Below are 27,904 nucleotides of genomic sequence, written 5' to 3' on the forward strand. Positions count from 1 at the left end.
GGAAGTGCGTCACCAGCTTGGCGCTCCGCCTCCCTCGGCCTTAAATAGAAGTCGAAACAAAACAAGCCGCTAAGGCGGTGGCGGCGGCGGCGCCGGGACGGGGGAGGGGCGCGCCGGAACCGGAACCGACCTGACGCCGGAACCGGAACGGAGAGCGGGTTGCCAGGGCCCGAGGGGGACTGGCTGCGGCGGTCTCGCTCGGTGAGTGGAGCGGGCTGCTACTCGCCGCCTTGGCCGCAGCAGGGAGGCCGCAACGCACGGCCGCGGCGGCCTGTTCAAGGTCACGGGCCGTGCCAGCCCCTACGCCTAGTGCCCCGCAGCGTGCCAGCCCACTGATGCCGGCAGGGCCGTTACGCTATGCCTGTGGTCAGCCTTCCACCTGGGAGAGGACTGGCGGCCAGCGAGGGCAGCTTCCTGGGAGAGGTGGTGGCGGGTTCGGGGTTCAGAGGCTGAAGCTGGGTCGCAGCTCGACCGGGGCGCTGGTCTGTGGTCAGTAACCCCGCGCTGCCATTTCAGGCCGGCTCGGGTCTCTAGACACCCCCTTTCCCGCCTCGACGTCCCTGGGGCATGGGGGAGGGACGCGACCTTCGGCTGGGGCCTGGGTGCGAGAAGGAGGCGTCGGTGGCAGGTGTCATTAAAGATCCAGCCCACCAGTACCACATCTGACCTGTAGAAGGGTATCCTGCCATCCCTCCTTCCTCCTTTACACACTTAGGGGAACACAGACTAGTCATTATCTGTCCTGCTACTGGTTCAGGCCAGGCTTGAGGCTGCCAGGAGTCCTGGATCTATGGTCCTCCCCAGCCTCATCTCAGTATCTAGTTTCAAGACCTTCATTTTGGAGGGGGAAACAGTCCAGAATCCACTGGTGGGTCTGTGGGAAACTGTAGTGCTCCTTGTGGCTCAGAGCTTGTGAGTGAAGGCATCTGGGAAGGAAGGTGATGATTTCTGTTCCAGTCTCAAACTGGATGCCCATCCTGCCTTAGTACTGGAGCAGGGTTGCTGCTGAAGAGGTAGTGTGACATCTAGATACACTTTTCAGTCCCTTTCTGCTTGGGACAGCAGCTGGGGAGAGGACTTTCTCTTGAAATGAAGAAGGACCAAGCAGTACATAGGAGCAGGTTCTTGCCAAGGGTGGGAGCTGGCAGGAGGCAGGTGGAGTGCCTTAGCCCCAGGACTTTTTCTGGGCAATGGTAGAACCTGGGTCGAGCCTGTTTTCAGCCACAGAGCCTGGTCCTCCTGCGGCTTGTCTCCTGTCCTGCCTTCTTCCTCCACCTTCTATTTCTCCAGTGGTGACTAAGCAGCCAGTGAGAGTGAAGGAAAAGTGAGCACCCTGCTCGGAGTGCCAGAACTGTGGGCTGGAGCCATGGCTCCTCTCCAGATTGGTGGAGTAGCCTGGTCCCAGGCCATGACTTCCTTGACCTGGTGCCCCCTCAGTGAGGCTTCCATCTGTGTGGGACTGTTATGGTGGGTATCTATGAGGCTTGGCCAGAAGTGGTTGCTGCTACTTGCATTATTTATTACCTCTTTAGAATAGCCTGAGAGTGTCCAGGGGTACTTCAGAGATGAGAAGATCCAGCTCTGTAGCATTAGTGTCCTGGGTTGCTGAGCCCTGGCTGTAGCTAAAGAGCAAGTTGTTGGGTCTTGGCAGTGATCACTGGCTTCTTTCCATTAGGCTCTCAGTTCCTTGCTGGAGAATTTGGCCACAAAGAGTTGCCAAGATAGCTGGGCCAGGAAGAAAGCGCCGCAGCCCTGACCCAGACGCTGTTGCCGACCCCGGGGCACTCTGGCTGTCGACCAAGCGCCTCAAGATGTCTGGTGGGGCCAGTGCCACAGGCCCAAGGAGAGGGCCCCCAGGACTGGAGGACGCCACTAGTAAGAAGAAGCAGAAGGATCGAGCAAACCAGGAGAGCAAGGATGGAGATCCTAGGAAAGGTGGGAGTGGCATTCCCAGAGTGCTTGTGGCCTTTTCTCCCTCCCATCTTATTGGTATACAGATTGGGGTTTGGGAGATGACTTTTTTGTTCTTCTCTCTGTCCTGGTCTGATGATGAGAGAAGAAGGACCCATGATAGCCTCAGTAGAGCCTCAGCTTTGAAGCCTGAGTACTTGGCTAAGATCCAGAAGATGGTGCTGTTGGGGAGCTTGCCTTCTTTCCTTTTTAAACTTTTTTTCTTTTTTTTGAATCTGTTCTTTCTTTTTTTCCTTTTTTTTTTTGAGATGGAGTCTCATTCTGTAGCCCAGGCTGGAGTGCAGTGGTGCAATATCGGCTCACTGCAACCTCCACCTCCTGGTTCAGGTGATTCTCCTGCCTCAGCCTCCCAAGTAGCTGGGATTACAGGTGCATGCCACCATGCGAGGCTAATTTTTTTCATTTTTTTTTTTTTTTTTTTGAGACGGAGTCTTGCTCTGTCTCCCAGGCTGGAGTGCAGTGGCGCGATCTCGGCTCACTGCAAGCTCCGCCTCCCGGGTTCCCGCCATTCTCCTGCCTCAGCCTCTCCAAGTAGCTGGGACTACAGGCGCCCGCCACCACGCCCGGCTAATTTTTTGTATTTTTAGTAGAGACGGGGTTTCACCGTGGTCTCGATCTGCTGACCTCGTGATCCGCCCGCCTCGGCCTCCCAAAGTGCTGGGATTACAAGCGTGAGCCACCGCGCCCCGCCTTTTTTTCGTTTTTTTTTGAGACAGTGTCTCACTCTGTCATCCAGGCTAGAGTGTAGTGGCATCTTGGCTCACTGTGGGCTCTGCCTCCCGGGTTCAAGCGATTCTGCTGCCTCAGCCTCCCAAGTAGCTGAGATTACAGGTACGCACCATCATGCCCAGCTAATTTTTGTATTTTTAGTAGAGACGGGGTTTCACCATGTTGGCCAGACTGGTCACAAACTCCTGACCTCAGGTGATCCACCTGCCTTGGCCTCTCAGAGTGCTGGGATTGCAGGTGTGAACCACTGTGCCTGGCCCTTTTTTTTTTTTTTAAAGGCAGGGTCTCACTCTTGCACAGACTGGAGTGCAGTGCAGGTGTGATTGTAGCTTACTGCATCCTCAAAGTCCTGGGCTCAAGCAGTCTTCCTACCTCAGCCTCCTCCCCATGCTTGACTAATTTTTCTTATATTTTTTTTAGAGACAGGGTCTCGATATGTTGCCCAGGCTGGTCTTGAACTTCTGGCGTCAGGTGATCCTTCTGCCTCAGCCTCCCGTGCAGCTGGGATCACAGGCTCACGCCACCACACCCGGCTATTCTTTCCTTCATCGTCAGGGTCAGCATCCACTCCTCGAGAGGAGCAGACCAAAGAGGGTCAGTAATGAATGGGCTTTTTGGATGCTAGGGAAGGGGAGGGGCCACTTGCAATTTGGCTCCCATCTGAAGCAGTTTCATTAGGCTGGGTCTCTGTTACCTGCTTATCACCATCAGGAGCTTGTGAAGACCCTCATGATCTCTTGGCTACTCCCCCTCCAGAGTTGCTGCTCGATTGGAGGCAGAGTGCAGAAGAGGTGATTGTCAAGCTTCGTGTGGGAGTAGGTCCCCTGCAGCTGGAGGATGTAGATGCTGCTTTCACAGATACGGACTGTGTGGTACGGTTTGCAGGTGTGTCCATCTGCCCTGAGCACAGTAGTATGTTTGAATCTTCTGATGTCTCCTATCTTACCTCATGGACCCTGCTCTGTCCCCAGGTGGTCAGCAGTGGGGTGGTGTCTTCTATGCTGAGATAAAAAGCTCTTGTGCTAAAGTGCAAACCCGCAAGGGCAGTCTCCTGCACCTGACACTGCCCAAAAAGGTGCCTATGCTCACGTGGCCCTCCCTCCTGGTGAGTTCTAGTAGTACAGGGTTGGGTAGGGATACCCAGTGTAGTCGACAGGGCCTGACTGCTGTATCTTTGGCAGAAGAAACCTCTAGGGACCCAGGAGCTGGTGCCGGGGCTGCAGTGCCAGGAGAATGGGCAGGAACTGTCTCCCATTGCCCTGGAGCCAGGCCCTGAGCCCCACCGGGCTAAGCAGGAGGCCCGGAACCAGAAGCGGGCCCAGGGCCGTGGTGAGGTAGGCTCAGGGGCTGGCCCCGGGGCCCAGGCAGGGCCCAGCGCCAAGAGGGCTGTGCATCTCTGCAGAGGGCCAGAGGGGGAAGGGTCCAGGGATGACCCTGGACCCCGGGGTGATGCCCCACCCTTCGTGGCTGACCCAGCCACCCAGGTGAGAGCTGGGCACCTGTTTGGGTGTTAGGAGATGGGGGGAAAGGGTGTGCACTGGAGTGGGAGCCACCTGGCAGATCCAGGGCTGATTCTGCCCACAATCTTGCCATTAATAGGTTGAGGCTGATGAACAGCTTTGCATACCACCGCTGAACCCCCAAGCCTGCCTTCTGGGCTCAGAGGAGAATTTAGCCCCTTTGGCAGGAGAGAAAGCAGTGCCTCCCGGGAATGACCCAGTCTCTCCAGCCATGGTCCGGTGCAGAAACCCTGGGAAAGATGACTGTGCCAAGGAGGAGATGGCAGTGGCAGCAGATGGTGCAACCTTGGTGGATGGTAAAGGTGGGGGTGGGAAGGCAGAGCCCTAGGTTGGGTTGCAAAGTTTGTAGGTGGGTAGAGAGTAGCAATAGGGGGGAACCTGTCCTGGTTGGGGCTGAGCCATGGTCTCAATATAGAGCCTGAGTCGATGGTGAACCTGGCATTTGTCAAGAATGACTCGTATGAGAAGGGCCCGGATTCAGTGGTGGTGCACGTGTACGTGAAGGAGATCTGCAGGGACACCTCAAGAGTACTTTTCCGTGAGCAGGACTTCACGCTCATCTTCCAGACCAGGTGGGTGGGCAGATGATGGGGCAAACAATGCCTCAGGGGGGACAGTATGTCTCATGCTCTTCCTCTTGTCCTTCCTCCTATCCTGCTGTGCCTCTGCAGGGATGGAAACTTCCTGAGGCTGCACCCGGGCTGTGGGCCCCACACCATCTTCCGTTGGCAGGTGAAGCTCAGGTGGGTGGTGCCCGGCCCCACCACTGTGCCTGTCCTACCCCCACTGGGCTCCATCTCCCTGGCTCATCTATCCTGATGCTTATTCCTCCTAAGTCCCTGAGTTTAGCCTTTTCCCACAGGAATCTGATTGAGCCAGAGCAGTGCACCTTCTGTTTCACGGCTTCTCGCATCGACATCTGCCTTCGTAAGAGGCAGAGTCAGCGCTGGGGGGGCCTGGAGGCCCCGGCTGCACGAGGTCTGCACACGAGCTCCCTTCATTGCCCAATTCCACGTGACCAGGACCCAAACCCCTGTCACATGCTGCTAACCACCAGCCCTCTCATTCCCCCTTTTTAAGGTGCAGTGGGTGGTGCAAAGGTTGCCGTGCCGACAGGTCCAACCCCTCTGGATTCAACCCCACCAGGAGGTGCTCCCCACCCCCTGACAGGCCAGGAGGAGGCCCGGGCTGTGGAGAAGGATAAATCCAAGGCACGATCTGAGGACACAGGGCTAGACAATGTGGCAGCGCGCACACCCATGGAGCATGTAACCCCAAAGCCAGAGACACATCTGGCCTCGGTGAGAATTCTGGGGTGGGAAGGACGAAGAATGGAGGCTGGAGAGTCTTGGGGCTGTTCTCTCATGTTGTCTTTGCTCCCACAGCCCAAGCCTACATGCATGGTGCCTCCCATGCCCCACAGCCCAGTTAGTGGAGACAGCGTGGAGGAGGAGGAAGAGGAAGAGAAGAAGGTGTGTCTGCCAGGCTTCACTGGCCTTGTCAATTTAGGCAACACCTGCTTCATGAACAGCGTCATTCAGTCTCTGTCCAACACTCGGGAACTCCGGGACTTCTTCCATGGTGAGGGCAGGGCCTGGAGCCTGGGTTATGGGCAGAGAGAGTGCCTTTGTTCCTCACACCTTTGCTCAACTACTATTCCTAGACCGCTCCTTTGAGGCTGAGATCAACTACAACAACCCACTAGGGACTGGTGGGCGTCTGGCCATTGGCTTTGCAGTGCTGCTTCGGGCGCTGTGGAAGGGCACCCACCATGCCTTCCAGCCTTCCAAGTTGAAGGTGATCTGTGACCACTGTCACCCTTGGCTGGAGGGGGTGGGGAGGGCCAGCCAGCTGGGTGTGCAGTGGGTGCTAGGGCTTCATGTTCACACCTTGGCTCCTGTATCCAGGCCATTGTGGCGAGTAAGGCCAGCCAGTTCACAGGCTATGCACAGCATGATGCCCAGGAGTTCATGGCTTTCCTGCTGGATGGGCTGCACGAGGACCTGAATCGCATTCAGAACAAGCCCTACACAGAGACCGTGGATTCAGATGGGCGGCCCGATGAGGTCAGGGTTAGGGACAGAGGGTGGGCATGTCTCATGAGCATCCCAGCCCCCACGACTCTTTGATTCTCACCACTCTGCCTCTCAGGTGGTAGCTGAGGAAGCATGGCAGCGGCACAAGATGAGGAATGACTCTTTCATCGTGGACCTATTTCAGGGGCAGTACAAGTCAAAGCTGGTGTGCCCTGTGTGTGCCAAGGTGTGATGGGCTCCCCTGGAAAGAGGCCCCCTAGTTCAGCTCTGCTATTCTGGTCACATTAGGTTCAGAGGCATGTGCATCTTAAGGTGCTACAGGGCAAGGTTTGGGCAAAGAAGCTGGCAGGGAGGCCTCAGGATTCTATTTGGGCTGAAGAGCCCACTCAGGGTAGGCTTCCTGACTGAGGGAAAAGTGATGTTAGAGCTCAAAGGTGTTGTGGCAGGGTTGTGGGCACATGGGGTGCAAGTGTGAGGCAAATTCGTAAAGTGAATAAGCTGAGTAGGGCTTTGAGTGCCAGAAAGAAGGATTGTTATTTCCTGGTGGTCCTCCTGCCCTGTCTAGTGTCCTGAAGCCTGAGAGTTTGCTGGTTGGCTGTGGGGGCCCTGAGAGCCATCAGAAGCCCTGGAATGGGCTCTTTGAGCATGAGCATCTTGTCTCCCACTCTGTGTGCAGCTACCCAGTGCCACCTCTACATCCACAGGTCTCCATCACTTTTGACCCGTTTCTTTATCTGCCGGTGCCCTTGCCACAAAAGCAAAAGGTTCTCCCTGTCTTTTATTTTGCCCGAGAGCCCCACAGCAAGCCCATCAAGGTGAGGAGTAAGCCCCTTCCCTCTGGGCTGTTCTAGAGAACGTGGCCCACCTCCCTCACTGACTGCCCTTTTTGCCACAGTTCCTGGTGAGCGTCAGCAAGGAGAACTCCACTGCAAGCGAAGTATTGGACTCCCTCTCTCAGAGCGTTCATGTGAAGCCTGAGAACCTGCGTTTGGCGGAGGTATCTTTGTCCTTCCTTGGGCTATTACGTGTGTGGATGTGTGTGTGTGTACTCACCATAGACATGTGTGTACAGTCATTGGCATCTACAGACATACACATGGGCTGGGCACAGTGGCTCATGCCTGTAATCCCAGCACTTTGTGAGGCTGAGGTGGGCAGATCACTTGAGCCCAGGAGTTTGGGACCAGCCTGGGCAACTTGGTGAAACACTGTCTCTACAAGAAATAAAAAAATTAGCTGGGCATGGTGGTACGTGCTTATAGTCCCAGCTACTTGGGAGACTGAGGCAAGAGGCTCACTTGAGCCCGGGACGTGGAGGTTGCAGTGAGCAGAGATTGCACCACAGCACTCCAGCCTGGGTGACAGAGTGAGACTCTGTCTCAAAAATAAATAAATAGATAAAAAATAAAAATAGGGCCAGGTGCGGTGGCTCATGCCTGTAATCCCAATACTTTGGGAGGCCAAGGCGGGTGGATCACAAGGTCAGGAGATCCAGACCATCCTGGCTTACATCGTGAAACCCCACCTCTACTAAAAATACAAAAAAAGTTAGCCGGGCATGGTGGCACATGTCTGTAGTCCCAGCTGCTCAGGAGGCTAAGGCGGGAGAATCGCTTGAACCCGGGAGGCAGAGGTTGCAGTGAGCCGAGATCGCGCCACTGCACTCCAGCCTGGGTGACAGAGCGAGACTGTCTCAAAAATAAAATGAAAATAGACATACACATGAGTATGCCTGTGACTGTACAAAAACAGGTGATGTGCTGTTATTTTTTCTGTGCAACAGAAGTGCCCTCAGTTCCTAGCCATTATCAGGGTTTTATTCCCCTTTGTGGTGGTGGATCCCAACTGCATTTCCCTTTTTAGACAAGGAGCTTGAGCTGCAGGACTACCCCTATGTTCGCTCTGCTTCTCCCTCTGTCCTGCTGCTCTCTTCTTTTATCCCAGTTGTGTGTGCTAGCTCTCCCCAGGGGTTCCTAGCCTTTAGCCTGACAGTGTCGGCTTTCTCAGGGGTAAGAGTGGGGAGGAGGCTCTTTGAATGTGGACCCTCCATGATAATATGTTACAGTCTTATAAGGCTATGCCAGTTACAGCAGGGCAGAGTCCCTCAGTGTGGAGAGCTGGTGTGGTTGATATCTGCCTCACACCTGGTCTTTCAGGCCCTCTGATGCACCAGGCTCCTTATGGCATTGGGCACTGAGACAGGTGCCAGCAGAGGCATAAGCCTATTTGGGCCTACAGCCCTCACTACTACCCACATAGACCCAAGGCAGGGCCAAGCCTTCTTAAACTCTCGGGCAGGGCTAGGGAAAGGGCTTATCCTCATGTGGGATCTGTGTGTTCTCTGTCCCCAGGTAATTAAGAATCGTTTCCATCGTGTGTTCCTACCCTCCCACTCACTGGACACTGTGTCCCCATCTGATATGCTCCTCTGCTTTGAGCTCCTATCCTCAGAGTTGGCTAAGGAGCGGGTAGTGGTGCTAGAGGTGCAACAGGTGAGTAGGGGCCAACCTGATGGCATAGGGCCCTGGTGGGTGGGGCACTCCTGCCTGGTCTTGCTGAGCCAGACGACCCACCCTAGCGCCCCCAGGTGCCCAGCGTCCCCATCTCCAAGTGTGCAGCCTGCCAGCGGAAGCAACAGTCGGAGGATGAAAAGCTGAAGCGCTGTACCCGGTGCTACCGTGTGGGCTACTGCAACCAGTGAGGACCCCCATGGTCTCCCCTACCCTTTCTTTCCACCTTCCATGTGCCACCCTGCTCCTTCCCTTCACACCAGGGTACATATGCTTAAGCTTTCTACTTGCCACCCTACTTTACCAGGCTCTGGGGGAGGCAGGGCTGGCATGCCCAGTTCCCAGGGACTATGACTAGCCCCCAGTATGGAGTCATAGGAGATGGGGCTAAGGGCCTATCCTTGTCTTCCACTTCCCATCAGGCTCTGCCAGAAAACCCACTGGCCTGACCACAAGGGCCTCTGCCGACCTGAGAACATTGGCTACCCCTTCCTCGTCAGTGTACCTGCCTCACGCCTCACTTATGCCCGCCTTGCTCAGTTGCTAGAGGGCTATGCCCGGTAAGTGCCCAGTGGGTGGACTAGAGTGGTGTAGGTGGGGGCAGAGGTGCTAGATGAGCTGGTCAGGAGTCTTACTTGCCTTGCTCTCTGTTGCCAGGTACTCTGTGAGTGTATTCCAGCCACCCTTTCAGCCTGGCCGCATGGCCTTGGAGTCTCAGAGCCCTGGCTGCACCACACTGCTCTCCACTGGCTCCCTGGAGGTTGGGGACAGCGAGAGGGACCCCATTCAGCCACCTGAGCTCCAGCTCGTGACCCCTATGGCTGAGGGGGACACAGGGCTTCCCCGGGTGTGGGCAGCCCCTGACCGGGGTCCTGTGCCCAGCACCAGTGGAATTTCTTCTGAGATGCTGGCCAGTGGGCCCATTGAGGTTGGCTCCTTGTCTGCTGGTGAGAGGGTGTCCCGACCCGAAGGTAAGATCCAGTGAAAGGCTCTGAGAGCTGGGGAGGAGGATAGGGGAGGATGGAGGGGGCTGTTGTTTAGGGCCTGGTGGGCCTGGTGAGGCCCTGATGGGCAGGGAAGCTTTGATTATCATGTTCTCACACAGCTGCTGTGCCTGGGTACCAGCATCCAAGTGAAGCTATGAATGCCCACACACCCCAGTTCTTCATCTATAAAATTGACTCATCCAGCCGAGAGCAGCGGCTAGAGGACAAAGGTGTCTGAGGCCGTGGGTGGGAGCCATGGGGTGGGTTGAGCTGGCTGTTCTCCACAGCTGCATGACCTCTCTCCCTGCGAATCTCCAGGAGACACCCCACTGGAGCTGGGTGACGACTGTAGCCTGGCTCTCGTCTGGCGGAACAACGAGCGCTTGCAGGAGTTTGTGTTGGTAGCCTCCAAGGAGCTGGAATGTGCTGAGGATCCAGGCTCTGCCGGTGAGGCTGCCCGGGCCGGCCACTTCACCCTGGACCAGTGCCTCAACCTCTTCACACGGCCTGAGGTGCTGGCACCCGAGGAGGCCTGGTAAGAACAGAGCAGCAAGCAGATAAGGGGGCAGGATGGAGAAGAGAGAGACTTGCTGGTCCTGACCCAATCTCTGTCCCCATCAGGTACTGCCCACAGTGCAAACAGCACCGTGAGGCCTCCAAGCAGCTGTTGCTATGGCGCCTGCCAAATGTTCTCATCGTGCAGCTCAAGCGCTTCTCCTTTCGTAGTTTTATCTGGCGTGATAAGATCAATGACTTGGTGGAGTTCCCTGTTAGGTAAGCAATGGACCTTGGTAACTGTGGGTGGGGTGTGAGGACCAGGATGGGCATCCTGAGCACCTGTTGCCTGTCTCACCCCTCCCTGACTGGACCTGACCTGCAGGAACCTGGACCTGAGCAAGTTCTGCATTGGTCAGAAAGAGGAGCAGCTGCCCAGCTACGATCTATATGCTGTCATCAACCACTATGGAGGCATGATTGGTGGCCACTACACTGCCTGTGCACGCCTGCCCAATGATCGTAGCAGTCAGCGCAGTGACGTGGGTGAGGGCACACACAACCAGCAGGATAGGTGGTAGGGGTGGTGGTGCAGACTTTGTTCACACTCTTCCCACCCTGCTGTAGGCTGGCGCTTGTTTGATGACAGCACAGTGACAACGGTAGACGAGAGCCAGGTTGTGACGCGTTATGCCTATGTACTCTTCTACCGCCGGCGGAACTCTCCTGTGGAGAGGCCCCCCAGGGCAGGTCACTCTGAGCACCACCGAGACCTAGGCCCTGCAGCTGAGGCTGCTGCCAGCCAGGTGAGGCATGTGGGAGGCTTTACAGAATAGTGGGGGACAGTTCACAGACTGGGGCAGGGTTGGGGGATATAGCTTCCTCTCCTCCAGCCACAGGCCCCTTGAGCCTTGGGATTCATGAGAATTGCAGAGTTCTCTTAACATCAAAGCTTTAGCCGGAGGCATCCCCATGCCCTGGGGATACTAACAAACATATAGGTACACTAACATGTTGCCCCTGGCAAGCACATTGGCACCCACTTGGCACAGGTCAGGTAACTGCTCTGAACCTCACTGGGCACTATGCTGTGAATGAACTATACCCGACACTCTCCTAGATTTCCTCTGCACATTCCCCACATGCTGGCCCACACACCCTCACTTGTGATGTCCCTGAGTTCTAGTGTGCACTCAAGACAAGGCCTATTTGGGCTGGCCATGGCCTCTGGTGGCTGTTGTACTCTCTGAGGTAAGCATCTGTCTTTGCTGAGCCTTCAGGATCTTCTCTTTTAGTGACATGGTGTGCCATAGGCCCAGTGAGTGGGCATAGGCACATCTCTTTTCTGGACTGGCTGCCTCCTTTCTGGCTCCATCCTCTCTTGAGCCTTCTCTGTCAAGCTTAGAGAAATCCTTGCAGAAGACTGGTTAGGATCTGGGTATGGGTGGGAAGGAGCAAGGAGATTGCTCTGGGATTGGCAGCCCTGTTCTCTATGAATCAGTGTCCTCTGGGGAGGCCTGGACTGAAATACTAACCAGATAACTCCCCTCCCACCTCCATGCGGAGCTGCATGTGGACTGAGAGCTGTTTAGGGTAGGCCAAAATGCTCTCAAGATTCTCTTACCCTTGTGCTCTTAGTCTGGACAACCCTGAGGTTGGCTGCCTGCCTTCCTCCTTGCTGCTTGATCTAGAATGCAGGGTGTTAGCCCCAGTCACCCCAGGTGGGACTGTCATGGCTAAGGGTCTCAGGGACACAGGGTCCTCCCCACCCCCGGGGTGCTGATGGCCGTTTCCACATACCTTAGGCTTCCCGGATTTGGCAGGAGCTGGAGGCTGAGGAGGAGCCGGTGCCTGAGGGGCCTGGGCCCCTGGGTCCTTGGGGGCCCCAAGACTGGGTGGGCCCCCTGCCACGTGGCCCTACCACACCAGATGAGGGCTGCCTCCGGTACTTTGTCCTGGGCACCGTGGCGGCTTTGGTGGCCCTCGTGCTCAACGTGTTCTATCCTCTGGTATCCCAGAGTCGCTGGAGATGAGCTCGCCTGCAGGCAGCTGCTGTGAGCTGGCCTACCTGCCTGCCCCAGGCCATGCCTGCCTTTGTTGTGGGGAACACCTCTGGGCTTTGGGCCTCAGCTTATGCATCTGGTGGGAGAGGGTGGGGAGGCTGTGGCCCCTGCAGGGGCAGAGTATCCTAGGGTGTGTATCCATCTGGCTGTCTGTCCATTCATCCTGCTACTCTGACCCTTGGCCTCGGGCTTGGCCCTGCCCAAGCTACTTCCTGTACTTAAAGTGTTAATAAAGCCAGACTATTCAGGCCCAATCTTGTCTCTCTGTCTCAACGCCGCTGCTGTCTGCGCCTGCCTTGGGACCCTCCCTTGGGTGCCAGGGCTCCAAGCCAGCACCCCCGGGATGCCAGGCGGCATGCTGGGCAGCCCCCAACCCCTGTCCTCGTATTCTGTTGCAGGGACTAGGCCCTGGCCAGGCCCCCGAGGTGGCCCCCACGCGGACAGCCCCTGAACGCTTCGCCCCCTCTGTGGATCGGCCAGCCCCCACCTACAGCAACATGGAGGAGGTGGATTAGCAGGTCCCTGGCTGATGGGGGGGACTGGGTTTGGGACATCCACACAGAAGGCCAGCTCCTTGCCGCTTCTCCTTCTCTAACCCAGAGGACACTGGCTCTGTCAACGGGAAGCTGTGGGGTATGATTTGGGTGTGGAGACCTCTCAGGTTGGGACTTCTTGTCAGCTTGGACCCCTGACCAGTGGGCTTTGGCTTCTCCAGCCGCCTCCAGTGCTGCGTGGTTTGATTCTGTTGTACCTTCAATTCTTTCTGACCCGCATTATAAACATTATAATTTTATTCTAAAAATTGTTAATTTTTTTTGCATTTTGGAAGTGATTGCTGCTGTTTAAATATATTTTAAAAATAAATAATAAATAAGTAGACTTAGTGACTGTGATCCACCACGTGCTGGGGCCACCTCCCCTCCCCATCATTTGGGGGGTGTGTGTGTGTGTGTGTGTGTGTGTGTGTTTATATATGAGAGACGCTGAAAGTGCTCTAGTCTGAAGGGAGATGATTGGGTCCCAGCTCATGTCCTATGGGTCATGAAGCGCCCAGTGCTATCAGCTCTTTGGAGCCTACCTGCTGCTCTTTGATCCCACTGGTTCTGGATCCCACATAAGAGGCAGCTGTGGTAGGCATCGTCAGGATCTCAATATGGCCAAGGGACAGAGGAGTATATGAAGCACTGGAGCTGACAGCGTGGAGTAAAAGGTGCATTCACTAGAGCAGCCTGGGGCTGACAGACAAGTCAGGGAGGACTTGGGGGACAGAAGTACTGGGAGATCTTCTTCCTCCTCTCCTGTCCTCAGCTTTTTCTTTGCTGTAACTTGAACACTAACTGCATCCCTGCAGGTAACAGAGCAGGAGGAAAACTGCTGTGAGGCAGATCTTGCTGCCCTGAAAAGAGGACAAGCAGAGAAGACCAGAGTGAATCTTGTCTGACTTCTATTGGAGGGAGGATGCTGGGGCCTGCCAGCCTTAAGAGTCTTCCCTTAAGAGTTCCTGAAGGCTTCCTTCTTTGGCCAGGCGTTGGTGGCTCACACTTGTAATCCCGGCACTTTGAGAGGCCGAGGCGGGTGGGTCATGAGGTCAGGAGTTCGAGACCAGCCTGGCCAAGATGGTGAAACCCCGTCTCTACTAAAAATACAAAAATTAGGTGCAGTGGCGGGCACCTGTAATCCCAGCTACTCGGGAGGCTGAGGCAGGAGAATCACTTGAACCTGGGAGGCAGAGGTTGCAGGGAGCCGAGATTGCGCCACTGCACTCTAGCCTGGGCGACAGAGCAAGACTCCGTCTCAAAAAAAAAAAAAAAAGTTTCTGAAACTGGCCCAGTGTGGTGGCTTATGCCTGTAATCCCAGCACTTTGGGGCGAGGTGGGAGGATAGCTTGAGCCTAGGAGTTCAGGACCAGCCTGGGCAACATAGTGAAACTCTGTCTTTACTAAAAATATAAAAATTAGCTGGGTGTTATGGTATGCACTTGTAGTCCCAAATATTTCAGAGCCTGAGATGGGAGGATTGTTTGAGCCTAGGAGGTTGCTGGACCTTACCTCTGTCCATTCCATGACTGGGCCTTGCTGGCTGCTGCCTGGCTTTTCCACTTGGTCATCTTTCTCGACTTTTCCTGGAAGCAGTGCCAGGGGCTCATGCAGGCAGGCTAACCTCCAGACTGGGCCCATACAATTTAACATTTCTGCTTTGTGCAAGTCATAGACATCTAGGGCACTAGCTGGATATCCACTGGTATACTACCACTTGTGGCATTCTTGGTGGCACTGGTGGGGCTACTGCCTCATCCTATGACTTGTAGCCATGGCGTCCACAGTGTACCATGAAGTAACCAGGGAAGGGAGTACAGATCTTGATCTCATTGAGGCCTTGGTGATGGTGCTACAGTGAATCTTTTGGCAGCATCAGGTACTGAGGAAATAGTGGCAGTGGCAGGCACTCTGCATGGCTTTGCTCACCATGGGCACCTTTATGGTGGGCTGGACACTTGCAGCTTCAAATTTGGTGCAAGGCTGGTGTGGCTATGGCTGTGCTTCTTGGTACGTGTCCTTAGCACCACTGGTCTGCATCCCCTGCTTAACTCCTGCACCTGGCCTTTCTCATGCAGTGCACTGCAGGGCTAGGCATCTGGCTGGGGCCACAGGGCCATGGAGATGTGGGAAGCCCCAGGACAGCATTAGACCTGGATAGTGATACAGCATGTGGCCCTGGTCAGCACCTGGCATGTGATCATTAGGTGGTTTCCAGATGTAGGCCCAGACTTGGAGCTTGGTCATTAATAATGGGATATGGGCACAAAGGACACAGAATATAGATAAAGACTAGTCAGGATCCTGCCTATTCCTTGAAGGTCCAGAAGTATGAGCATCACCAATTCCTGCAAGAGCTCCAATCTCAAATTTGGGGATTTCCACCATCCCACCACCAGCTGCTCATTCTCTGCAACCCCCTACCTCAGTCCCTTTTCACACACACACACACACACACACACACACACACACACACAGTCTCTGTTCTGTTTTAGCCAGCAGGTCCTGGAAGTCCAGTGAGACTGTGGAGAGATCCCCAAGCACAGCAGCTATAATCATGAAGATTCCATCGCATTTGTCCCACCCTCTCACAACCTCAATAAAATATCCTCTCTCAAAGGCCTGCAGAGGGATTTCAAGGTCTAATTTGCTTGTGGTTTTCCTGATAATACTTTGGCAAGAGGGTAAGTGTGGGATGAGATTTTTTTTTTTTTTTTTTCTTTTTTGAGACAGAGTTACTCTGTCGACCAGGCTGGAATGCAGTGGCACAATCTCAGCTCACTGCAACCTCCGTCTCCCAGGTTCAAGCGATTCTCCAGCCTCAGCCTCCTGAGTAGCTGGGATTACAGGCGTGTGCCATCACGCCCGGCTAATTTTTATATTTTTAGTAGAGACAGGGTTTCACCATGTTCGCGAGGCTGATCTCGAATTCCTGGCCTCAAGTGATCCGCCCGCCTTGGCCTCCCAAAGTGCTGGGATTAAAGGCCTGAGCCACTGGGCCCGGCCAAGATTTTAAACCAAATCATCATAGAACTTATGTGAGGTCCCTCCTGGCCCAGACCCGTCCCTTCCCTTTCCTAGCCAGCTGTGTCCAAGTGGGCACCTGAAAACCGGCGGACTTATGGGGCCCCTGGATCGGCCGGCCATTCCACACATTCTCTACGATGGAGTCTGGATCAGGGATTTCCCGGGCTTCATTTTGTTCAACTGTTTCCATGACAACTCCAAAGCTGTGGCGTCAAAAGCGCGACAGGGACTCGCATTTGCCCCCGAGGACAATTACTATATTGAGATGGAGTTCCCAGGGCTGAAGTACAAAAGTCAGAGCAAAACCACGCCTGTGTCTTCCTCCTGCGTCCGGGACGAACACCTTCCTTCCAGGTCCGTGGCAAATAACTCCAAAAGTCCTGCCGCCCGGCAACACCCCTTCAAGTGCCCAGTTCCACGGAGGCGGAAGCGAAGCCCCCGGAAAGCACGGTTTGTCCGCCCTGTGTTCTTTAAAGGGAATAGACGACCTTGGAGCGCCCCGCCCCCTCCCGCCAAGGAAGGACTCCATTGGCTCTCCCCGGAGGCTTCGCTCTCATTGGTCAGCGAATGAATGCCGACCTGCAGACTCGGTCCTAAGTTTCTTTTAGTTTCCGGTGTCTCTGCAATGGCGGCTCTGGACTCCCTGTCGCTCTTCACCAGCCTCGGCCTGAGCGAGCAGAAGGCCCGCGAGACGCTCAAGAACTCGGCTCTGAGCGCGCAGCTGCGCGAGGCCGCTACTCAGGTGCGAGCCCCTTTGCCCCCGGCCTGGTTTGCGGACCATGCTGCAACGCAGCGCGGGGCGGGGTCCAGATCCCGACCTGCCCCACTTGTCCCGCTCTTTCCTCTCACGGAGCGCGGGGCTTCTCTCTTGACCCCTCTGACCTCAGGCTCAGCAGACCCTGGGTTCCACCATTGACAAAGCTACCGGGACCCTGTTATATGGCTTGGCCTCCCGACTCAGGGATACCCGGCGTCTCTCCTTCCTTGTAAGCTACATAGCCAGTAAGAAGATCCACACTGAGCCCCAGCTAAGCGGTGAGACCCCTATCTGTCCTGCCAGTTCGCACCAATGCCTCCCTTCAGCCAAGACCCCTGTCTTCCCTTTTTTGCCAAGTCCTCCAGTTTCTTTCTAGACACCTAGTTCTGCACAGGCACTGAGGCATGGAAGGGGTGGCCTATGGTGAGACTGACAAGGGAGCTGTCAGGGTCTGAGGGGGGATCCACTCTCCACACCTGCTTCTTTCTTCCCTGTGTCCTCTAGGGTGGTGGTGCCAGGGCTTAACTTTTCAGGAGGCCAGACTATCCTTGGAGTTTCGTGAGATTAGGACCCTGTCTGTCCACTTCTTGGAGCAGAGATACCACAAACTCACGGGCTCTTTGTTCTCAGCTGCCCTTGAGTATGTGCGGAGTCACCCCTTGGACCCCATCGACACTGTGGACTTCGAGCGGGAATGTGGCGTGGGTGTCATTGTGACCCCAGAGCAGATTGAGGAGGCTGTGAGTCTTTCCCCAGGCATCGTCTGCCTCACCAGTCCTGGCCATGGAAAGGAGTGGCTCAGTTTCCCTCCCCAGCAAGACCCAGAGTGAGGGTGTGGGTTCCCAGAATATCTCTAAAGGTGGCTTTCCTGAACCACATGGTTTGGCTTTCTGCAGGTGGAGGCTGCTATTAACAGGCACCGGCCCCAGCTCCTGGTGGAACGTTACCATTTCAACATGGGGCTGCTGATGGGTGAGCAGGGCCTGGAACGGGGCTATATTGTTCTCTCTGGTCGTGCCTTTTCTTCTGGGCAGGAGTGAGAAGGAGGTAGGGGAAGGAACAGGAGTGACTTAAAGTGGTCTGGCTGGGCTCAGGCTCTGGTTCTGGTGATCAGCCAGGACCTTTCCTTGGGAAGGAGGTGGGGGGAGGACTCTCTTTTGCCTTTCTGCAGCTCCTTGTGCCTGTGCTTCTAGGAGAGGCTCGGGCTGTGCTCAAGTGGGCAGATGGCAAAATGATCAAGAACGAAGTGGACATGCAGGTGGGCATGCTTCACTAAGCTGAAACTGGCAAAGACTCTGGCATGAACAGGGCCTGGAATCCACTAAGGGATAAAAGGCAGGAGGAGGGCTGGGCATGGTGGCTCACGCTTATGATCCCAGCACTTTGGGAGGCCGAGGCAGGAGGATTACTTGAGCCCAGGAGTTCAAGACCAGCCTGAGCAACATACTGAGAACTACTCTCTACAGAAAATTTAAAAATTAGCCAGACATGGTGGCGTATACCTGTAGTCCCAGCAACTTGTGGGGCTGAGGTGGGAGGATTGCTTGAACCTAAGAGGTCAAGGCTGCAGTAAGCTCTGATTGCACCACTGTACTCCATCCTGGAGTATAGAGTGAGACCCTGTCTCGAAATCAACAACAATAAAAAAAGGTGGGAGGGGGCTGGGCATGGTGGCTCACGCCTGTAATCCCAACACTATTGGGAGGCTGAGGTGGGCAGATCACCTGAGGTCAGGAGTTTGAGACCAGCCTGGCCAACATGGTGAAACCCCATCTCTACAAAAAGTACAAAAATTAGCTGGGTGTGGTGGCAGACACGTGTAGTCCCAGGTACTCAGAAGGGCTGAGGTGGGAGAATCGCTTGAATCCAGGAGGCGGAGGTTGCAGTGAGCTGAGACTGTGCCATTGCACTCCAGCCTGGGCAACAAGAGCAAGACTCCAGTCTGGGCAACCAGAGCAAGAGCATTTTAAGCTAGCAGACCCACATGAGGAGAAGAGATGGGATGGGCTAGGTAGGTTTTTTCAGTCAGTGCTGGTAGGTAGGCCAGGAAGCCTTGGGTTGGTGGGTAGGATCAGTCAGGGGCTCTTTGAAAGAGAATACTCCTGTCTCTGCCTGATTCTGGTCTCTGCTCAGGTCCTCCACCTTCTGGGCCCCAAGATGGAGGCTGATCTGGAGAAGAAGCCCAAGGTAGGGCTGGGCATGGCCCTGAGTCCCTGAGGGTGAGGTGAGGTATGGTGAGACTTCAGGCTGGGGAAGGAAGTGTCTGACCACAGTGATCCGAGGACCCTATCCAAGAGAAAATTTGATGCCATTTTCTGAAGCACCTGGGGCTTCTTTCAGGTGGCAAAAGCTCGGCTAGAAGAAACAGACCGGAGGACAGCAAAGGATGTGATGGAGAATGGTGAGAAGCTTGAGGCTCCTGTCACAGCATTTAGCTCCCTGACTTCTGAGCCTCCCCAGAAGAGTTCCTACAGGCACCTCAGGCCCTTGGCTTACTCAGTACCCTGACTTCTGTCTCAAGACTGGGATTCCTGGTGTTTCTTTTGTTCCCTTTGCCCAGAGACTGGCATGAGAGGCCTCAGATTTCTGGCTCTAGATCTCTTGTCTCTGGAATTGAGGGAATAGGAGTCTACTCAGTTCTATTCTGGCTATAGGATATGGTAAATGTATCCAGAGGACAAGTTTTCCTTGTTTTGTTCCCCACAGGCGAGACTGCTGACCAGACCCTGTCTCTGATGGAGCAGCTCCGAGGGGAGGCCCTTAAGTTCCACAAGCCTGGTTAGTGGGCATGTCAAAACCCTGGGGAGGGCTGGATCTTGGCAGCAGCTCCTATAGTCAGGCCTCTGGGGTCAGAGGCTTTGGCTGCAGCCTGGTCCTTAGGCTTATTCTGGTCCTGGCAGGTGAGAACTACAAGACCCCAGGCTATGTGGTCACTCCACACACCATGAATCTACTAAAGCAGCACCTGGAGATTACTGGTGGGCAGGTGTGTGGGGATGTGGCCATGTGAGCTTGTGCCATCAAACACCTGCCTGAGTGCCTGGGCTGCGTCCATACTGCCCCATCTCACCCATCACCATGGCCTTCCTGGGAGGGAACATCTGTTTCTTTAAGGTCATCTGAGCTCAGACTTTATTGCTCTTTTCCCATCCCCCTTATTTTAGGTACGTACCCGGTTCCCACCAGAACCCAATGGAATCCTGCATATTGGACATGCCAAAGCCATCAATTTCAACTTTGGCTATGCCAAGGTAAGCATGTGTCTAGGGACCTGGCAAGCAAGATGACCACTTGCTGTTCCCATGAGTGGATACTATATCCCTGCCTTGCTGTCTGCTCCCAATAATGTACCCAGGTGGGCAGAGGCCATGGAAAGGAACCATATGTGTGACAGATACCTAGGAATCTATTGAGCTTATTGGAATAAATAGCTTCCTCCCTCTGAGGAGTCAGTGAGTTCAAATTTGGGAGAGTTGCCAGTGCAGTCCCTAGGCTTAGAAAGATGCTAGGTTAGATACAGGAAGGTGAGAGAAGCTCTTGAAGGCATTTTTAATTCTGACATGAGGCCGGGTGGGGTGGCTCACGCCTGTAATCTCAACACTTTGGGAGGCTAAAGTGGGTGGATCACTTGAGGTCAGGAGTTCGAAACCAACCTGGCCAACATGGTGAAACCCTATCCCTACTAAAAATACAAAAGTTAGCTGGCCATGGTGGCGCACGCTTGTAGTTTCAGCTATTGGGAGGCTGAGGCAGGAGAAACCCCGGAAGTGGAGGCTGCAGTAAGCCAAGATGGTGCACTCCAGCCTTGGTGACAGAGCAAGACTCCATCTCAAAAAAAAAGAAAATTCTGACATGAGAGTGCTCTGTGAATATCCTAGTTTGATAAACAGGATTGTGGGGCTGATGGATGATGTGGGAGTTCACAGATGGTGCAACTTTCCTAGGCCAACAATGGCATCTGTTTTCTGCGTTTTGATGACACCAACCCCGAGAAGGAGGAAGCAAAGTTCTTCACTGCCATCTGTGACATGGTGGCCTGGCTAGGTATGGACTAGGCAAAGCCTAGAAGGGCTGGTGGTTAGTGGGCCTCTCCTTGGGCCATGGCCTGCCACTGAGTGTTTGTGACTGGCTGCTAATACTTTGTTTCATTTTGCCCCAGGCTACACACCTTACAAAGTCACATATGCCTCTGACTATTTTGACCAGCTATATGCGTGGGCTGTGGAGCTCATCCGCAGGTAAGGCCAGGGCCATGACGTAGAGCCAGGCAGGCTGACTAGGTCACAGCCATGCTGGGCACTCACACCCCTTCCCCACAGGGGTCTGGCTTATGTGTGCCACCAGCGAGGAGAGGAGCTCAAAGGCCATAATACTCTGCCCTCACCCTGGAGAGACCGTCCCATGGAGGAGTCACTGCTGCTCTTTGAGGTGGGGTCCTAGAGGAGCATCTGGGTTTGGGTGGGCCAAGGTGCTGAGAATGAGATGCTCCTGTGCTTAGAGACAGCCTGAGTCCTTGTTCCCCTCAGGCAATGCGCAAGGGCAAGTTTTCAGAGGGCGAGGCCACACTACGGATGAAGCTGGTGATGGAGGATGGCAAGATGGACCCTGTAGCCTATCGAGTCAAGTATACACCACACCACCGCACAGGGGACAAATGGTGGGTGTAGAATGGGGTGGGGTGGTGGGGCTGCGGAGCAGGGCAATGGGCCATGGGGTAGGGCAGAGTAGGGCTGGATGGTAGGGCCCACTGCCTATGCCCCACAGGTGCATCTATCCCACCTACGACTACACACACTGCCTCTGTGACTCCATCGAGCACATCACTCACTCACTCTGCACCAAGGAATTCCAGGCCCGGTGAGGGAGCTGGGTCCATGGGGTGGTAGGGCCAATGGAATTCCAGCAGCCCTTCCTGTGGTCTCTCCCTGGTTCCAGAGCTGGCCAGTCCTAACCCTACTCTCCCACCCCAGACGCTCTTCCTACTTCTGGCTTTGCAATGCACTGGACGTCTATTGCCCTGTGCAGTGGGAGTATGGCCGCCTCAACCTGCACTATGCTGTTGTGTCTAAGAGGAAGATCCTCCAGCTTGTAGCAACTGGTGCTGTGCGGTAGGTGCGGCTGTTTGGCCTATGAAAGGTTAATGGCATGTGCTCCCAAAGGCCTTCTCACCACCTTCTTATCCACAGGGACTGGGACGACCCACGGCTCTTTACACTCACGGCCCTGCGACGGCGGGGCTTCCCACCTGAGGCCATCAACAACTTCTGTGCCCGGGTATAGCCTAGCAGGTTGGGTAGACACACTGGGGGTTGAGTGTGGCAGTTTGTGATTGTAGCTGTGACTGATGCTGAACTTTCCTGCCAGGTGGGAGTGACTGTGGCACAGACCACAATGGAGCCACATCTTCTAGAAGCCTGTGTGCGTGATGTGCTGAATGACACAGCCCCACGAGCCATGGCTGTGCTGGAGTCACTACGGGTCATCATCACCAACTTTCCCGCTGCCAAGGTGGGCCTGCCTTAACCTGTGTGTCGCATGTGTGTGTGTAGCTAGGGGTACACTTGGCTCTGGGCATGGGGGTCCTCATGCTGAGTATGACTCATATCTGTCTCCTGTCTCCTGCTATAGTCCTTGGACGTCCAGGTGCCCAACTTCCCAGCTGATGAGACCAAAGGCTTCCATCAGGTTCCCTTTGCACCCATTGTCTTCATTGAGAGGACTGACTTCAAGGAGGTAAATTGTGGGGGTGGAGGGTCCCGTTTGCTGCTGAGTCTGGTACTGGGAACCTTTCATCTCCTCATCTCTTTGTCAGTCCATCTACTTTCTGCTTCAGATGAACCAATCTTTGCCAGACATGGGGGTGGGGAAGCTTCCCCACTTGTTTGACCTTTGCAGCCTCATGTGTCTACCCCACTTCCTATCTCTAGGAGCCAGAGCCAGGATTTAAGCGCCTGGCTTGGGGCCAGCCTGTGGGCCTGAGGCATACAGGCTACGTCATTGAGCTGCAGCGTGTTGTCAAGGTGAGAGCCAGCTGCAGCCTTCCTACTGCAGTGCCTGCTGGGGCCAGGATGTGAGTGTAGCCTGCAATCCTGGTTGTGGTTCCTGGGTCTAATTGCTGCTCCCCTCCCTCCCACTTCCAAGGGCCCCAGTGGTTGTGTAGAGAGTCTGGAGGTGACCTGCAGACGGGCAGATGCTGGAGAGAAGCCAAAGGCCTTTATTCACTGGGTGTCACAGCCTTTGATGTGTGAGGTTCGCCTCTATGAGCGACTGTGAGTGAACAGAGCTGGGGTGGGGGCAGGTACAAGATGCACATTGCCTGCTGTGGCTGCCCAGCTGGGGGTATGACCTTCACTTTGGCTGCAGATTTCAGCACAAGAACCCTGAAGATCCTACTGAGGTGCCTGGTGGATTTTTAAGTGACCTGAACCTGGTAGGTTCGTGAGGTTTGGGGTGAGGGAGGTAGGCCTCCCTGGTTGGATGGTTGCCTGAGTTCCCTGCCTGCAGGCATCACTACATGTGGTGGAGGCAGCATTAGTGGACTGCTCTGTGGCCCTGGCAAAACCCTTCGACAAGTTCCAGTTTGAGCGTCTTGGATACTTCTCCGTGGATCCAGACAGCCATCAGGGAAAGGTGCTTGACTTTACCCAGCTGCCCTCATCTGCAGCAGTGACAGTGGCGGCCGTTCATTGTGCCAAGTGCTCTGCATACATTCCCTTAGTTGATCCTCACCACGTGAGAGAGTTGGTATTCGTATTCTACTAATGAGGAAACTGGCACTAAGGATAACTCCAGGCCCAAAATTTTGTATGAAGGCTGCCTTTTTTTTTTTTTTTGAGACAGAGTCTTGCACTGTTGCCCGGGGCTGGAGTGCAATGGCATCATCTCGGCTCACTGCAACCTCTGCCTCCCGGGTTCAAGTGACTCTCCTGCCTCAGCCTTCCAAGTAGCTGGGATTAGAGGCACATGCCACCATACCCGGCTAATTTTTTGTTTGTTTGTTTGTTTTGAGACAGAGTCTCACTCTGTCGCCCAGGATGGAGTGCAGTGGCACAATCTCAGCTCACTGCAAGCTCTGCCTCCCGGGTTCACGCCATTCTCCTGCCTCAGCCTCTGGAGTAGCTGAGACTACAGGCGCCTGCCACCACGCCCGGCTAATTTCTTCTATTTTTTAGTAGAGACGGGGTTTCACCGTGTTAGCCAGGATGGTCTCGATCTCCTGACCTCATGATCCGCCTGCCTCGGCCCCCCAAAGTGCTGGGATTGCAGGCGTGAGCCACTGCGCCTGGCCTAATTTTTGTATTTTTAGTAGAGACAGGGTTTTGCCATGTTGGCCAGGCTGGTCTTGAACTCCTGACCTCAGATGATCTGCCTGTCTCAGCCTCCCAAAGTGCTGAGATTACAGGCGTGAGCCACTGCACCAGCCCACCCTGTCTTTCTTAGTCCTTAAACTAGGGGGCAAACATGGTGGTGGTTATAATCCATATAAAACTATACCCTAGACCCCCACGGTGGTTGTTATAGTCCATATAATACTATAGCGTAGAGCCCCATTCAGTCCCTTACCTAAAGTCACAAAGTTATTGAGGACCTGGGTCTCCTGACCCTTAGTCCCTCGGCTTCTTTGGCTTAAGAAGGAAGTTGGGGGAGGTGTCTGTGGTGAAACCCGCCCAGGTCTCCTTGGCCTTGTTCTGGATTGGTGGTCATCCTTTTCCCTCTGCCCTCCAGCTTGTCTTTAACCGAACTGTCACATTGAAGGAAGACCCGGGAAAGGTGTGAGCTGGAAGCACTGAAGCTACCTCATCCTCCTGGAGGGTGGGGCTACCCTCGCCGCCCCAAATTCCATGTCAATAAAGAACAGCTAAATTCTCCTAGAGTCTGTGTGTTATCTCTGCACTTCTAGCATCTGAGGGCCCTGGAGACATGCTGGTGGTGGTGGTATGATTGGGGGATGGAGATAAGCCTTTTGCACATTTTGTCTGAGAATGGGCTTTCCCAGAACAGAGTGGTACTGACAGCTTTGAAAGCACTGGTGCACTTTTTGGTGCTTAAAGGCAGGGGCCTGAGTAGGATTCATACCCTCCGCACCTGGTCTGAGAGAATGGAGGGCCTTGGGGTGTTTGTCCATGGTTAGGACCCCTGTGCCAGAGGGGTTTGTTTCTGCTGGTGTGAAGAAGAGAGGCCTAGCTCCCAGTCTGATCATTCAGCATATAATTTTTTTTTTTTTTTGATATGGAGTTCCACTCTGTAGCCCAGGCTGGAGTGCAGTGGCTCAATCTCGGCTCACTTCAACCTCTGCCTCCTGGGTTCAAGCGATTCTCGTGCCTCAGCCTCCCAAGTAGCTGGGATTACAGGCGGGCGCCACCACTCCTGAGTAATTTTTTTTGAGACGGAGTCTCGCTCTGTCTCCCAGGCTGGAGTGCAGTGGCGCAATCTCGGCTCACTGCAAGCTCCGCCTCCCGGGTTCACGCCATTCTCCTGCCTCAGCCTCTCCGAGTAGCTGGGACTACAGGCGCCCGCCACCAGGCCCGGCTAATTTTTTTGTGTGTTTTTAGTAGAGATGGGGTTTCACCGTGGTCTCGATCTCCTGACCTCGTGATCCACCCGCCTTGGCCTCCCAAAGTGCTGGGATTACAAGCGTGAGCCACCGCGCCCGGCCTCCTGAATGATTTTTGTAATTTTAGTAGAGACGGGGTTTTGCCAAATTGGCCAGACTGGTCTGGAACTCCTGACCCCAGGTGATCCGCCCGCCTCGGCCTCCCAAAGTGCTGGGATTGCAGGCGTGAGCCACTGCGCCCAATCAGCATATAATTCTTTTTTATTTTTGAGACGGAGTCTCACTGTGTTCCCCAGGCTGGAGTGCAATGGTGTGATCTCAGCTCACTGCAACCTCCGTCTCCCAGGTTCAAGCAGTTCTGCCTCGGCCTCTTAGGTAGCTGGGATCACAGGCATGCACCACCACACTCGGCTAATTTTCTATTTTTAGTAGAGATGGGGTTTCACCAGGTTGGCCAGGCTGGTCTCGAACTCCTGACCTCAGGTGATTCACCCACCTCGGCCTCCCAAAGTGTTGGGATTACAGACGTCAGCCCCCGTGCCCGGCCCATTGGGCATATAATTTTTGAGTGCCTGCTGCGTGCCAGGCACAGTGAGATGAGGCATACGTGCTGTAGTGGCCTTACAAGTTCACGGGAGGGGAAATGGGTGACCAAGCACTGTATGGGAGAGGTCTCCCTTGGGCCTGTGCAAGACTGGAACAGGTTCCTGACCCAGCCTGGGCCTCAGAAAAGATTACTCTAACGAAGTGACTTCTGAAGGGAATCACGAAAGACTACGGGGAGTTTGCCAGGATAAGAGGAACGAGGGCAAAAGCTCCGAGGCAAAAAGAGTCTACAGCAGGCTGGAAGCTCTCTGGGGGCAGTGTGGGCTGCTGCTGAGGCCCGAGTGTGCCTGCAGCTTTAACGCCTTCCACATTTTCCCTGTATACAAACACCAGGCTATCCGGGGGCCCGCTTTAAGGTGGACCCAACTGCGGAAGGCTGAACTCAGACGGCAGCAGATGGCGGGAGTACCAGATGGTGAGTCCTCCAGGAGGTGAGCAACCTAGAGGCTTTCCAGGCAGGGCACGGCTGGGGACGCCAGGCTCAGAACAGAAGTTTGTGGGGTCCACCTTAAGCGAGAGGCCGAGCCCGGCCAGGCCCCGCCCCGCGTGGGGTTGCTCGACGAAAGGAGGCTCTGGCGGGCGACGGAAGGTGGGTCCAAGGAGCTAGCTTGGAGCCCTAGCCTTCCGAGGCTCCACTACTAGGCCAAGCCACGGCCCTAGCTCCGCCCCACATGGAGAGGCGTCCATGGGCGGAGCGAGCCGCTCCATACCCTAGGATCCACTATCCGCTCTAGCGGCCAGCTTCCCCTGCTGAAGCGTTCACTTTAAGTGTGGCCGGTAGGCAGTCCCAGATCTCGCGGGATCCGACGCGTCGCTTCTCGCGAGAGGAGCAATCGGCTCCTATTGGCTGTGAGGGTTGAATGTAAGATGGCGCCCAGGGAGCTGTGAGGAGAAAACCCTGTCGGTCTTGAAGCGACGACGGCAGAACCAGGGTCCCTGGCGGTGCGGCGGGGCCGGCGGGTACAGCGGAGGCGGCGGCGGCGGTGACGTCGCCGGGTGAGGGCTGCAGTGCGGGCGGGGATGCGGCGAGGCTGTAGTCCTGAGACGGAGGGCCCACCCCACACAACGGCGGGCGGGGGCGGGCGGGCCGCTACCCCTGGGCCCTGGAGAGCTCGGGGCGGCTCCGGAGCCGAAAACGTTCCTGGGCTCGCGCACCCCGCCCTGTGGATGGGGGAGGGGTGGGCCGGGGATTTGGGTGGGCGCGGCGCGAGATCGCGCGCCGGTGCGGGCGCGCGGCTGAGCCTGTTTTTACGCTCGGGCGCGCGCGCGCTGTGCGACTCTCGGTGCGCTTGTCCGCCGACGTGCGCGTTCCCGGCCCGGATATCTCTGCTCTAGGAGCTGTGGCCCGTGGGCAACCGCGGCTTTCCGGGGCGCGCGCCCGTCACGACCCCCAGTTTTGGGGCGCGCGCTCTGATGTCGGGTGGCGGTGCCGCCTCGAGAGCGCGCAGGAGGCTTCTGCTGAGCAGAGGGCCGGCCGCGGCTCGTTGCGCGGGGAAGGTTGAGGATTGGGTCCTTTCTGGTCTGGTGACGTTCCCGGGCATTCGTGGCCTCGGCCTGGAGAGAAACCAACCAGCTTTGCTGTCTGGCTTGCGATTCCGCTCCTCTGTGAGGGGGACGAGATTGCCCGTTCTCCTCGAAGAATGCCGTTACTTGAGGCCCAAGTACCGTGTGGGTGCTTGGGTAGGGTGTTTCTCTGCTTCGGAAACCAAGCCCTGTTGGCTTGAAAGGGCAGTGAGCCCCTTCGGATTTCCTCACCTTGTACTGGGCTTTGTGCCGGGCAGGGAAGGTTAATATTAGAAGGCCTTGAGTGGTACCTGCTTATCTTTCATTAGAAACTAATACGTCCATAAGCGCAATTCATACACGTCACCTCTGTGCGCTCCGGAAGGGAATTCGCTTATGTGGACCATGTGAACTCCGAGCTCTAAAATGCCAGTTTAAATCCTTAAACGCAGGCTTTTCTTTTGCGTAAGTGGGAGGGGCTTACTTTAGTCTATTATACTAAGGGCCCACCTTTGCGTCAGCCAAAAAGTTGGCCTTAAACAAAATTGAACAACCTGAGAATCAGTGCTTTACCTTTTTTGAAATTGCAGAAATCTCCAACAGAAATTACT

The 27,904-nt window shown here is 55.3% G+C and overlaps 3 protein-coding genes across 59 annotated transcripts in view; all 3 read left to right on the forward strand.

Annotated features, from left to right (window-relative positions):
• Positions 1-55: 55 nt before the first annotated feature.
• USP19 (ubiquitin specific peptidase 19) lies at positions 56-13,189 on the forward strand. Of its 50 annotated transcripts, none has more exons than XM_055277509.2 (27): positions 56-201; positions 1,676-1,935; positions 3,121-3,294; positions 3,412-3,585; positions 3,672-3,805; positions 3,882-4,184; positions 4,300-4,522; positions 4,636-4,792; positions 4,892-4,963; positions 5,083-5,198; positions 5,301-5,521; positions 5,606-5,801; positions 5,884-6,017; positions 6,128-6,286; positions 6,372-6,482; positions 6,961-7,071; positions 7,152-7,253; positions 8,608-8,748; positions 8,835-8,953; positions 9,189-9,326; positions 9,424-9,737; positions 9,872-9,982; positions 10,071-10,287; positions 10,374-10,526; positions 10,633-10,793; positions 10,875-11,053; positions 12,053-12,564. In XM_055277509.2, the coding sequence occupies exons 2-27, from the start codon at positions 1,812-1,814 to the stop codon at positions 12,278-12,280; spliced, it is 4,272 nt and encodes a 1,423-aa protein (XP_055133484.1). In that variant the 5' UTR covers positions 56-201; positions 1,676-1,811; the 3' UTR covers positions 12,281-12,564. The 50 variants fall into 50 exon arrangements, with proteins under 50 accessions (XP_055133484.1, XP_055133222.1, XP_055133213.1 ...); XM_055277247.2 differs by having other exon boundaries at positions 5,307-5,521; XM_055277238.2 differs by having other exon boundaries at positions 4,300-4,516.
• Positions 13,190-16,428: 3,239 nt separating this feature from the next.
• On the forward strand, positions 16,429-24,503 carry QARS1 (glutaminyl-tRNA synthetase 1). Of its 3 annotated transcripts, none has more exons than XM_055277591.2 (24): positions 16,429-16,615; positions 16,761-16,908; positions 17,261-17,370; positions 17,527-17,602; positions 17,824-17,888; positions 18,764-18,817; positions 18,971-19,031; positions 19,337-19,408; positions 19,531-19,616; positions 19,795-19,881; positions 20,575-20,674; positions 20,790-20,868; positions 20,950-21,058; positions 21,157-21,287; positions 21,395-21,487; positions 21,601-21,738; positions 21,817-21,904; positions 21,995-22,138; positions 22,259-22,363; positions 22,558-22,650; positions 22,772-22,899; positions 22,994-23,060; positions 23,135-23,260; positions 24,356-24,503. In XM_055277591.2, exons 1-24 carry the CDS (start codon positions 16,445-16,447, stop codon positions 24,404-24,406), a joined length of 2,382 nt encoding a protein of 793 aa, XP_055133566.2. In that variant the 5' UTR covers positions 16,429-16,444; the 3' UTR covers positions 24,407-24,503. The 3 variants fall into 3 exon arrangements, with proteins under 3 accessions (XP_055133566.2, XP_055133556.1, XP_055133577.1); XM_055277581.1 differs by having other exon boundaries at positions 16,455-16,610; positions 16,756-16,908; XM_055277602.1 differs by having other exon boundaries at positions 16,474-16,615; positions 16,761-16,875.
• A 1,848-nt stretch (positions 24,504-26,351) lies between these two features.
• QRICH1 (glutamine rich 1) overlaps positions 26,352-27,904 on the forward strand; it is a 62,237-nt gene continuing 60,684 nt past the window's right edge. Inside the window, exon 1 of one of the 6 annotated variants that reach the window (XM_055277755.2) lies at positions 26,352-26,786. The gene's annotated coding sequence lies outside the window, so the exon portion shown is untranslated. Of the gene's footprint in view, positions 26,787-26,828; positions 27,759-27,904 lie in introns of those variants that run through there. The other 5 variants (XM_055277765.2, XM_055277785.2, XM_055277792.2 and 2 more) reach the window with 5 other exon arrangements.

This window comes from Symphalangus syndactylus, chromosome 1 (genome assembly GCF_028878055.3).
Source record: "Symphalangus syndactylus isolate Jambi chromosome 1, NHGRI_mSymSyn1-v2.1_pri, whole genome shotgun sequence".
In the NCBI taxonomy this organism is placed as follows: Eukaryota; Metazoa; Chordata; class Mammalia; order Primates; family Hylobatidae; genus Symphalangus; species Symphalangus syndactylus.

What these genes read in the sequence shown, in the direction of transcription:
- USP19 (XM_063609253.1), top strand. Translation starts at nt 1,367, where the DNA reads ATGGCTCCTCTCCAGATTGGTGGAGTAGCCTGGTCCCAGGCCATGACT. An exon ending in ACGCTCATCTTCCAGACCAG is followed by an intron (nt 4,793 to 4,891) that starts GTGGGTGGGCAG and finishes GTGCCTCTGCAG; the next exon opens with GGATGGAAACTTCCTGAGGC. An exon ending in AGAACCTGCGTTTGGCGGAG is followed by an intron (nt 7,254 to 8,607) that starts GTATCTTTGTCC and finishes CTCTGTCCCCAG; the next exon opens with GTAATTAAGAATCGTTTCCA.
- QARS1 (XM_055277591.2), top strand. Translation starts at nt 16,445, where the DNA reads ATGCCGACCTGCAGACTCGGTCCTAAGTTTCTTTTAGTTTCCGGTGTC. An exon ending in ACCAAGGAATTCCAGGCCCG is followed by an intron (nt 21,488 to 21,600) that starts GTGAGGGAGCTG and finishes CTCCCACCCCAG; the next exon opens with ACGCTCTTCCTACTTCTGGC. An exon ending in CCAACTTTCCCGCTGCCAAG is followed by an intron (nt 22,139 to 22,258) that starts GTGGGCCTGCCT and finishes CTCCTGCTATAG; the next exon opens with TCCTTGGACGTCCAGGTGCC.